Consider the following 10,645-nt stretch of genomic DNA (forward strand, 5'->3'; position numbering starts at 1 on the left):
CCATGGCTCCGAGTTCTAATCAAGGAAATACTAAAATGTGTCTGATGGATTTCAGATTTGCTAGTGACTACTAACTTCTCCAAACCTTCTGTTTTTCCCCTTTTGGAATGGAGGGTCTATAGCACAACATTCTTTGCCTGTATCACCATTTTATATTGAGGGTGTGTTGGGTAAAGAACTTGTCTCTGTAATTCAGAAGTCTTCATATCGAGGAAAACCGTACATGGGGAGCGTCATTTACAAGTTACTTCAAATGATGAAATCCTAGACTTTAAACTGATGCTATACATGCATGAGACTTTGAGGTGGGTGTAAGAGGGGTAAAGATATTTTGTATTTAGGGAGAATATAAATAATTTTTTGCCAGAGTGTGGAATGTAGAGTTTAAAAATATGCCTTCAAATTCACTGATACTCCTCCCTTCCAAGGGTGGAATCTAATTCTACTTTCTACTTTGTGTGGTCCAGATTTAGTGACTTGCTTCTAATGAATAAAATACAGCAGAAGTGATGTGACATGACTTTCGAGGGTAGGTCATAAGAGGATAGTTTCTGGGGAGTTCTCTTATGGCACAGCAGGTTAAGGATCTGGTGTTGTCACTGCAGCAGCTGGGGTTGCTGCTGTGGTACAGGTTCGATCCCTGGCCTGGGAACTTCCACATGCCATGGTTGTGGCCAAAAAAAAGGATAGCTTCTGCCTGGTATACACTCTTTCTCTCTCTTAGTCTCTTCTTCTCCCCCACCCCTTTCTCTCTCAGATCACTCATTCTTGAGGAAAGCCAGCTGTCGTGTTGTAAGGGCACTCAAGCAGCACTTTGGAGAGTAGAGGGACCCAGATGAGGAGGGGCCTCCTGGCAAAAGCCAGCACCAGTGTGCCAGAATATATAAAAGTCACCTTGGAAATAAATCCTTCAGCCTCAGTCAAGCCTTCAGGTGACTGCAGGTCTGACTGACAACTTGCTTGCAACCTCATGAGAGATCCAGAGACAGCTAAGCTGTGCCTAAATTCATGACACTCAGAGACTATACAAGATAATTAGTGTTTATTGTTTTAAGTCACTGAGTTGGATAGTTAGGGCAATTACTTATGCAGCAAGAAAGTAGCAATGGATCTAGCCAAAATTATGATATTATTATAATGGGAGGATAACTGACCTCTCAAAAATCTAGCTATCTAAAATATATAAAGTGAATTTTCGATGATCATATTAAAATATGGAGGCGATACATTTTTCATATTTTTCACAGTGATAGATTGGTAATATGTAACTAGCATTCTGCATCTGTTTTTAAAAATGTGTAGATATAGATTGAAAAATAATTTTAGAGATGGGAAGAAACTAAGAGATAGTGTTATTTAAGTCTTCTGTTTAGTACAGTGTTTTAGAAATAGTAAGTACTCAATAAATGGTTTTGGTGTATATATGACATATGCCTATTTATTCTTAAGGTGTAATTTAAAATTGTGATTATCTGCCTTTATGTGGCTGTTTTCTTGGTGTTAATTATTTCCTTTTCTTTCATTTGCTTAATTTTCTATGTTTGTATTGTTTGGTTGTCCTTAATGCACCAACAGATCTGTTGAATGCTTAGCAATCATTGTTTCAAACTCAAACACATCAAATTATCCATCTGTTCCATTTTATCTGTTCTGGAGACCTCCCTTCACAGCCTTTGGTCCTATCGGTCCAATCTGGACGGTTGCTCTCTTGACTGGGTGTCATGATGGGACTTCCCTTAGCCATTCTGGTTTTGGGATTGTTTTTGAGAGAATTTGCTAGTGTGAATATAAGTAGAATGAGGCAGCATTAATATTTTAAGGAGGATCCTAAATTATTAATATATGCAGTTTCTCTGTCCTGGATTCACCAGCCTGTGAGGTCACATAAAATGAGGTCACATTTGCTTTTGGTGCCCGAACTAGAGTGGCCCAAGTCTTCATAGTTTGAATGCAAGATCTCAGCACCACCAGCTTCACAAAGTGCCCTTTGAGTTTATCTAGGGGTTCTTAAAAGGGATGTACTTACTAATTAGTGTATCCACTGGTTACTACAAGGCATTTGCCATTTTCTTCCTCTTCTCCTGTGACCCCCTGACCAATGTGTGTTCTCCTGAATGCTGTTTAAATGTGCTGATGGTATCCCGCATAAGGTTGCTGTTGTATTTGCCAAGGGTGTTTTTTCCTGATGTTGCCATTGCCAAGAATACCAAGGGTACTCAGCATGATGGGAGGTGGTGAGAATGACCCTTTCCCCAATTCCACCCCACTTTTCCACTCCCCTCCTCCATTGCTCAAAGACCAGAGTACACAGCCTCTTTCAGCTTCTCCTTTTTGTAGTCTCCTACTCCCCCCACCACACCCGTTTTGTAGGGCCACACCCTCGGCATATGGACGTTCCCCCGGTCTAATCAGAGCTACTGTTGCCGGCCTACACCACAGCCACAGCAACGCCAGAGCTGAGCCGCCTCTGCAACCGACATCACAGCTCACAGCAATGGCAGATCCTTAACCCACTGAGCGAGGCCAGGGATCGAAACCTCATGGTTCCTAGTGGGACTTGTTTCCGCTTCACCACAATGGGAACTCCAAGTGGTCTCCTACTTAACACACCTCCCATATCCCCGGTCTAAAACCAATAGCAATAAACAGTCACAACTAGCTGCAAAGCATTCATTTCAGCACGGATGATACAAAAGCCAGAAGGCTCAGAAACACAGCTCTGCCACATAGTATATTACCAAACCAGAGTGCTCAACGTTTATATTCTATTTAGTTTCTCAAGCCAGAGAAACAGTCTGCTTTAAAGTGAGATGAAGTTTCCATTCTGGAGATAGAAAACTACTTTCAGCTTTCAAATAATGGACCTCTTTCACTGCTAAACAAGATTTTAAATGCCTTAGAATCTACTCTCAATCCAAGTACCATATTGCCAACCTTTAAATACATATGTCCCTAGTCTTTTAGAAACCCCAAAGTGTTCCTTCTTTGGGAAAATTTAGAAACCTTCTGTAGACATCTGTAAATAATACAACAGAATTGAAATACTAAATATTTCAGACTTTTCACTAATTAAGACTGGCCTTTGCTCTAAACATTGTCTTCATTGCTGAGTTAGCATTTTCAAAGAATACTTAAGATGGAGATGCCACCAACTGGGTGAGTTGCTAGCAGACCACAACAGAGGAAAGACTTTTTCTTGTGAGGTTTAAAGCACTACTGTGCTGGTGGGTTTGTTTTTTTGTTTTTTGTTTTGTTTGTTTGTTTTTTTTTTTTCCCAAAGGAGAGAATCATTTTCAAAACAAAGGCTGTGTTATTCCAAGAAGAAAATTTCAGGTGGTACGTAAGACCCTTCGTGTCATCTTCCCCTGTCTCTCTGGCCAGTGCCATTTCTTCCTCTTAATGCTCAATTCTCTCATTTAGTGGATAAGGACAGTTAGATTCAGTTTACCTAATTAGTAAGAGGTAGAGCCAGGACTTTAATCCAGGTGAATTTGACTTCAAAACTGATGGTTTTTTTCCTGCTTACCTCATCATGATGTGTCACTTTGGATGGGTACAGAGATGACCATAAGAAAAAGGAACTTATCTGGGGAACTATCCAGCCATGTGGGTCATCTGGGATTTCTCTGGCATACATAAACAATGACTCCCTGGTGATACATGGGTCTTATGTTGAAGGAGGTTCTGGATAGTACACTCTGTGCAAGCAAACCTAATCCCAAACCTCACTGTCCCTCTTTTTTACTTCTAATACCTTTTCTTCCATCCCTTTTTGGAGACAGACCAAGAAACTGGTTGCTGATCCTGCACTCTGCTCCCCGTACGTCAGCCCCGGCTTACCTTTCCTATGACATCTGTTAATAGCTTGAGGGCCAGAGGATCATGAACCAAGGAGTCCGTGTAAAAGGAACCAAGGTATTCCTTTGGGTTGATTGAATTGTCCTGGGCACACAGGTCCGGACGCACGTGGAATCCATGGGCGATTCTTCCTACTGTGAAGGGGAAGGAACCACCTGCAAGTAAAACCCATTACTGAGGGGCTATTGTTGATTGAAAAGAATTCCTTCCAATCCTTGTGTTGTATGCAAAGAGAAGTTATTATAGCTTAGCTACTTAACTGTATTTACAAAGGACCTACTGGGTTCCAAATGCTGAGTGATGACCCAGAATAAAGGATCCAGAATAAAGAATAAAGTTAACTCATCTAGAAATTCAGATTTAAGGAATTTAGTCTAAAGAGAAAATATAAGGATATAAAAGTAGGTGGTCAAGGTTTTCAAGTGTAGTGTAATTAAAATAATAGAAATATACAGAGGCAACCTATCAGGTGAAGAATAACTAAATAATGATGGAACTTCTGTAAAATATATGGCCATGCATACAACCATCATTCCCATGCATACAACCATGTATTCCCATGGAAAAATGTCTCTATATGTAGTTGGGAAGGAAAAGCAGATTGGAGAACAGTATTTATAGTTTGATATTGTTTGTGTATCCAAGAGTCACAAATTCAGTTACCTACAAGGACCAAGCAGAAAATGTAAATGAATGAAACAGGCCTCTTTGTAAACAACAGTGAATAGCAGGGATGATTGCAAACCGGAGAGCTTGTGGTCTGACCAAAGAAATTTAAATTAAAAAAAAAAAAAAAAAAAACAACAAAAAATCAAGTAAACTATGCCAAACAAATTAAACTTGTGTGCAAGAATGGAATTTGATCCTCAAACTATCATACACTTTATAGCTAGAACAATGCCTAGATGGACCAAACTATGTCCTTCCAAAATTTACATGTTGAAGCCCTAACCCTCAACAAAACTGTATTTAGAGATAAGGCCTGTAAGGAGAAAATTAAGGTTAAATGAAGTCATAAGGTCAGCCCCTTATCCAATTAGACTGGTTGCCAAGAAGAGATACCAAAACTCTCTCTCTCTCTCTTGCTGTGAACACACAAAGAAAAGGCCATATGAAGACACAGTAAGAAGGTGGCCTTCTGCAATCCAGGAAGAGAGAACTCACCAAAACCCAACCCTGCTGGAATCTTGATCTTGGAACTCCAGAAGTGTGAGTCAATAAATTTCTGAGCCCATTCTGTGGTAGTATTTTGTTACGACAGTTCAAGCTGACTAAGACAGATAGGGTCTTACCTCCATGCGCAAAACATACTTTCAGTTTAGGAAACTTTTCAAACACTCCGCCCATGATCATAGAGCAAATGGCTGTGGTGGTCTCTGCTGGCATTCCTGAAAGAGGAAACAGTCAGGAGGTGTAGGGCTCTTGTCACTACAAACAAGAAGTTTGGTGACACTAATGGTGGGGGACTAGGACCTTGCTGTAATTGTCAGTGCTGAGAAATGTGGGGTCCCTGTGCCCCAGCATTGGCCATTACTTTGGCAAGCAGAAACCACATGACACTCCTTATTTACTGCTTACAAATAGAGTCATCTAATGGCTAGAACAACAGAACAGTCAAGGAACCCAGAGGACCAGGCTTTTTCTGATTCTCCCAGCTTCCATTTTGGATGCAGTGGGACAAGCAGAGTACAGTGAGTTTAGGCTGAACCCTTACTCCTCCAGTTTTTTTGCTTCTTGGCCTTTGACTAGTTATTTAATACCCCTGAGCCTATACTTCTTCACCTGTGAAATGGGGACAGTATTGCTCATCTCACGAGGCTACTGTGGAGCCTTGCAAATGATGTCGGGAAAGTTCTTAGCCAGAACTTTACACTGGAGATACTCAACCAATACTAGTTGCCTCCCTGTGGTTCAATTTCCTCATCTGTAAAAATGGGGATAATAATGGTTACTTCTTACCACATAGTAAGTGCTCAGTAAATATTAACTAATATTAATATTCCTGCCAAGTCTTTGCTGCTTCTTAGAGCTGAGATTGAAAATAACTTATTAAATTATTTTGAGTGCTTTGTGCTTCTAAAGGAGACAGCAGGTCCATGCATGCTTCCTTCGCTTCCATGGAATCAGACTGGGCTATATTTCCAAATGACTGCTTTTCAGACTATGATTAAGAAATCTCTGGTGGCTCTGTGGTTCAGCCCTGTGTCTTCAGGGGAGGCCTGACTCTCTAGCTGCCAAATTGGATTTTACTGGTTGCTTTTCATGCTTAGGTCAGTTGTGATTCCATGGACAGAGATGCCCCTGGCTCCCTGGATCCTTGTCCTCTTAGGAATTCTGGAAGCATGATGGATTCACATCCATCTGGGAGTGGTTTGTGGGCAAAGTTTCCTGCAGGCCAGAGGAGGGACAGTATCATTGCCTTTTGGTCCTGTGATTCTGCTTTCCATTAACTACTTGAACCATATCCCCACAATCATTGTCCATACAGGAGCCAAAGTGGAATATTTACAATGTAAATTAGATCATGGCTCTCCCCTGCTGGGAATCTTCCAATCTGCTAGATCCAGAATAAAATTCTGGAACTTTGCATCCAGAATAAAAATCTGAAATTAGCCTGTTTGTTTATGATCTGTTTGTGTATCATCTCTTTCCTCTAACCAGACCATAGGCTTCAGGAGGGTAGAGGTTTTGTCCATGTCTGGTACATAGTAGTGTTTGGTACAGGGCCAGGCATGCTGGAGAGGATCAATATATATGTGCTGCATAATGAGTGATAAAGTGATCCTTTGTGTAAATGCTCTCCTTTGTTTCTCCTGTGGGAAATTGCAATGCAGATTAGTTTGTGGGACTTGTCACAATGTTATGTGAATTAGGATGAGATTGTCTTTGAAGCTGGACAGCATTGGGGCTCCTTAGGTTCTCTCTTCCAAATAATTGTTGTGCAAGAATTTGGTGGGGGATGGGTAGGAAGCTATCTTACTAAATACATTGATCTGCAAAAGCAGTAACAGGGGCATAAAATGTGAGAGCAGGAAGAGTATGCAGACCAGTTCCACACCAGAGCTTAGTAGGTCCAGTAGAGTCTCTTCTCTTTGCCCTTCCCTTGCCCTCAGGTGGACCCATGGGTAAGCAGTGCAGGTGGCAAAGAGTAGAAGAGAGGGGCAGGTAAGAGGGTACTTGAAAGAAAGCCTGGTCATCTGCATTCTAGGTCCTCAGATCCTTGGGTGGTGGAAGTTGACCTTTGTAACTCCAGGGTTCTCATTTATAAGGGCTTATGCCATCATCGGCTTCTAAAACACCTACTAGATAGGCATGGCCACTGTTCTTCAGAGCCTTTTTGGGAGTCTGTGTAGTGAGGTGGCTTTTTTGGAGCCAGACAGATCTATGTAAATTCCATTTTCACTTTTTAACTCTGCCACTTGTGCAACTTATCCAAATAACCACTTTGAGAAGCAATTTCTCTATCTATAAAATGGCTATAATAATGACAACCTCATAAAGTTTCGTGTGGATAAGATTAAAATTAAATGTGGTAACACATACAGCACTCTTATATCCGAGTAAGAGCTCAATAACTATTATTTACACTTTTTCTCTTTGACATAATACATAGCTAATCGGAGAAAAAACAAAGGCTTGATTCTTTTTTCCAGATCCCAAACTGACACAAACCTATGAGCCAAGGGAACCAGTATTTGGCCATCCGTCCATCCATCTGCATGTCCCAGGGGTGCACAAATAGGGAACAGTTCAGCTTTTCAGCCTCCTTCAAAGAAGCAATGAGAGAAAGGGTCATTTGGACGCGCTAGCTAATACAGGGTACTATTTTAGGGAAGGTGCTTTTCTCGGGGTCTATATTGATTCAAATAAATAAATTACAATATTTTGAAAGTTTTTTTCTGATCTGTATAATAGAATTTTTTTTTTTGCTTTTATTTTTTAAATATTTATTTATTTATTTTTGTCTGCTGTGTGGCATATGGAAGTTTCTGGGCCAGGGATCGAAACTGTGCTACAGTTATAGCCTGTGCCATGGCTGCAGCAATGGCAGAGCCGTGCCACAGGGGAACTTCTAAAAGAATTATTGATAAATTCTGCTCCTGTTTGGAAACTAAAGGGAACACTTAAGGGTTCCCTTGTGGTGCAGTGAGTTAAGAATCTGGAGTTTTCACTGCAGCAGCTTGGATTGCTGCTGTGCCACAGGTTCGATCCATGGTCCAGGAGATTTGGCATGCCATGAGTGTGGCCAAAGTTCTTTTAAAAATAAAAGGAACACTTAGAATTAACAAGAGTGTTGGTGGGTTTACCACTGAGGTTGATGAATTTAATATATGGTTTGGCAAAACAAGTCACAGAAACATCTGCTGGAACGTTTTGGCTGAGAGCAAAACACTCAAGGACTGAATCTCACATCTCACACATACAGAGGAAATTTCCCCTGCTGGTTCCTATTTGGTCCACTCTTTTGGAAGGACTGTTCAGACTGAATTGTTGGCATTAGGGTTGGAGTGTTCCTTCCTCTCCCCCACTTGGAGACCGGATGAGGTGGAAAATGAGGAAGCAATGGGCTGGGAGCCAGGGGCTCATGACTGGGCTGGAGCAGGCTGGCCTGACCTACGCCATCTGGCCACTCCGAGCCCGACACTGGGTGGGAATCTGTGGGATCTACAGACATTCACAAAGCAGCCTCAGGACCATAGCTGAGCCCTTGAACGGTCTGCTGTGAATGCGATGGCTTTAAAAAAGAAAGAGCTCTCAGCGCCTCAGCCAAGCAGGTACTGAAAAGAATGTCATGAGCAAACCTACTCCAGGATCTTCAGGGAAATGGAAATACCGTCTGGAAGAAACGACCTTTACTCAACACAATGTTTAATTAAAACAGTCCTCTCAATAGGCCTTTAATATTAGTTGCTTATCAAGGGTTCAAAAAAAGGATTTTCCTTAGAAAATTTCTTTTCCAAATATATTGGGGTGCTGGAGTGACTCATCCTACCTCTACATATGAACATTTGGGCTAACCAGCCTAATGAAGTGTGACTTGTGTATGTAAGTATTGTCAAAATGGAGAAATAATCCTGGGACAGCAGAGGATGCTGGAACAGGCAAAGGGTAGACTGAAGAAAGGACTTCTAATTCAACAGGTTCTGGGGAACAGAAGAGATATAAATCTTTTGAAGGGAAAGGAGCTAATTGGTTTCTAATAATGGATGCAGCCTGTTTGAGAGAGAGTATTAACTTTTTGGGATGGTTTGGGCTTGACAAAGTCATGTGATCATGGCATCTCACTGGGATCTCATACCTCATTAGGATAAAACTGTATTCCGTAACCTGTGATGGTTCATTTCTATTAATTTCACATTAAATATTTTTTTTGTCTTTTCTAGGGCTGCACCCCGTGGCATATGGAGGTTCCCAGGCTAGGGGTCTAATTGGAGCTGTAGCCACCGGTCTATGCCAGAACCACAGCAACTCGGGATCTGAGCCGCGTCTGCGACCTACACCACAGCTCACGGCAACACAGGATCCTTAACACACTGAGCGAGGCCAGAGATCGAACCCACAACCTCGTGGTTCCTAGTTGGATTTGTTAACCACTAAGCCATGACAGGAACTCCTCAGATTAAATATTTTTTATCTCTTTCTGCATGTGAGATATTGTAGAGCATATAAAAGAAGTCACTTGTACCCTTAAAATCATGATAGCTCACTCTTATTGTGAATTTACCATGTGCCAAAGCTGTTTTATATATATGTGTGTATGTTATATATACTTATGTATTTATATATTACATATATTTAATATATGTATTTTATGTATATAGCAGTTTATGGTTGTTAACTCTTTTAACCTTTAGAGATGAGCACTTTATTACTCCCATTTTATATAATATATATTATATATTTAATATATATTTTATGTATATTACAATTTTACAATTGTTAAATAGCTTAACCCTTTGTAAGATAAGCACTTTTATTACTCCCATTTTACAGAGAAAGAAACTAAGGCAGATAGAGGCTATGTAACTTACTCAGGTCTTGTGGATGATAAATGGTCAACAGTGGCCACTACCTCATACTCATAACAAAGTCATTCTTGTACCTGAAAACTGACCTGAGTGTGTGCTGCTGGGATTGCCCACTAAGAAGGGAGCCCTGGAGCTCAGGCTCACCTTGAAATGACCAAGCCAGCCATGCTCATGGAACTTCTCTCATTTGGTTCACCATGTTAAGAGATGCAAGTTAGAAAGTGGTGAGGCTGGCAAGTCTTGCTAAATAAACAAATGTGCTGTCAACCCCAGGACATCACAAGAAAAAGAGCCAGGATATTCTCCTGAATCCCCACAGAGACTGGCAGCCCCCAAAACAGCCTAGTTAGAATGACTGACTGAGCTGGTCACATAAATGAAAATACCCACTTGGACCCCAACTGGCTGCTGTTGCCTTCTGAGCCCTTTAGTAATTCATAAAGCCAATTCCAAAGAATAATAGAATGACTTAACAGCTGAAGGCTTGCTTATACTGTGCTGAAACAATTTCCATGCACAAGTAAATAAATCCTCTTTCAGAGCTCATTAAAGTTTCTAGAAAATTTTCAGTTTTAGTTCAGCCACTGCAGCCAATAATCTTCTGGGAGTTTGATGTTTAGAGGAACATTAAATGTTTCAGGTCATTATGAGGCAATTTAACAGGCAATCCCCCAACTGGTGGGCAGTGTCCGTAGATATAAATATGGAAAACGTTCTACATGTCATCAGAGCTCAATAAACTTTAAATGATCGGTGAT

The 10,645-nt window shown here is 41.0% G+C and overlaps 2 protein-coding genes and 1 long non-coding RNA gene across 7 annotated transcripts in view; 2 read left to right on the forward strand and 1 right to left on the reverse strand.

Moving 5' to 3' along the window:
• Positions 1–10,645, forward strand: part of TMEM163 (transmembrane protein 163) — a 464,307-nt gene that overhangs the window by 39,978 nt on the left and 413,684 nt on the right. The gene's annotated exons all lie outside the window — the stretch shown is intronic.
• The window catches only part of ACMSD (aminocarboxymuconate semialdehyde decarboxylase), a 75,762-nt gene that overhangs the window by 30,912 nt on the left and 34,205 nt on the right, over positions 1–10,645 (reverse strand). For 2 of the 3 annotated variants that reach the window (XM_084997987.1, XM_084997986.1), the window contains exons 6-8: positions 7,531–7,624; positions 5,151–5,246; positions 3,841–4,013 (exon numbers count right to left, since the gene is read on the reverse strand). In XM_084997987.1, coding sequence (XP_084854113.1) covers positions 3,841–4,013; positions 5,151–5,246; positions 7,531–7,624 — 363 coding nt within the window. 3 annotated transcript variants of the gene reach the window in all.
• On the forward strand, positions 3,783–8,607 carry LOC146395777 (uncharacterized). Its single transcript, XR_014830589.1, has 2 exons — positions 3,783–3,915; positions 4,960–8,607. It is a non-coding gene; the product is annotated as an uncharacterized LOC146395777 (long non-coding RNA).

The sequence above is a fragment of the Sus scrofa genome, chromosome 15 (genome assembly GCF_054392235.1).
Source record: "Sus scrofa isolate SSC_HxYL_T2T_F1_AM1 chromosome 15, Sscrofa_HxYL_maternal_Yorkshire_Landrace_v2.0, whole genome shotgun sequence".
In the NCBI taxonomy this organism is placed as follows: Eukaryota; Metazoa; Chordata; class Mammalia; order Artiodactyla; family Suidae; genus Sus; species Sus scrofa.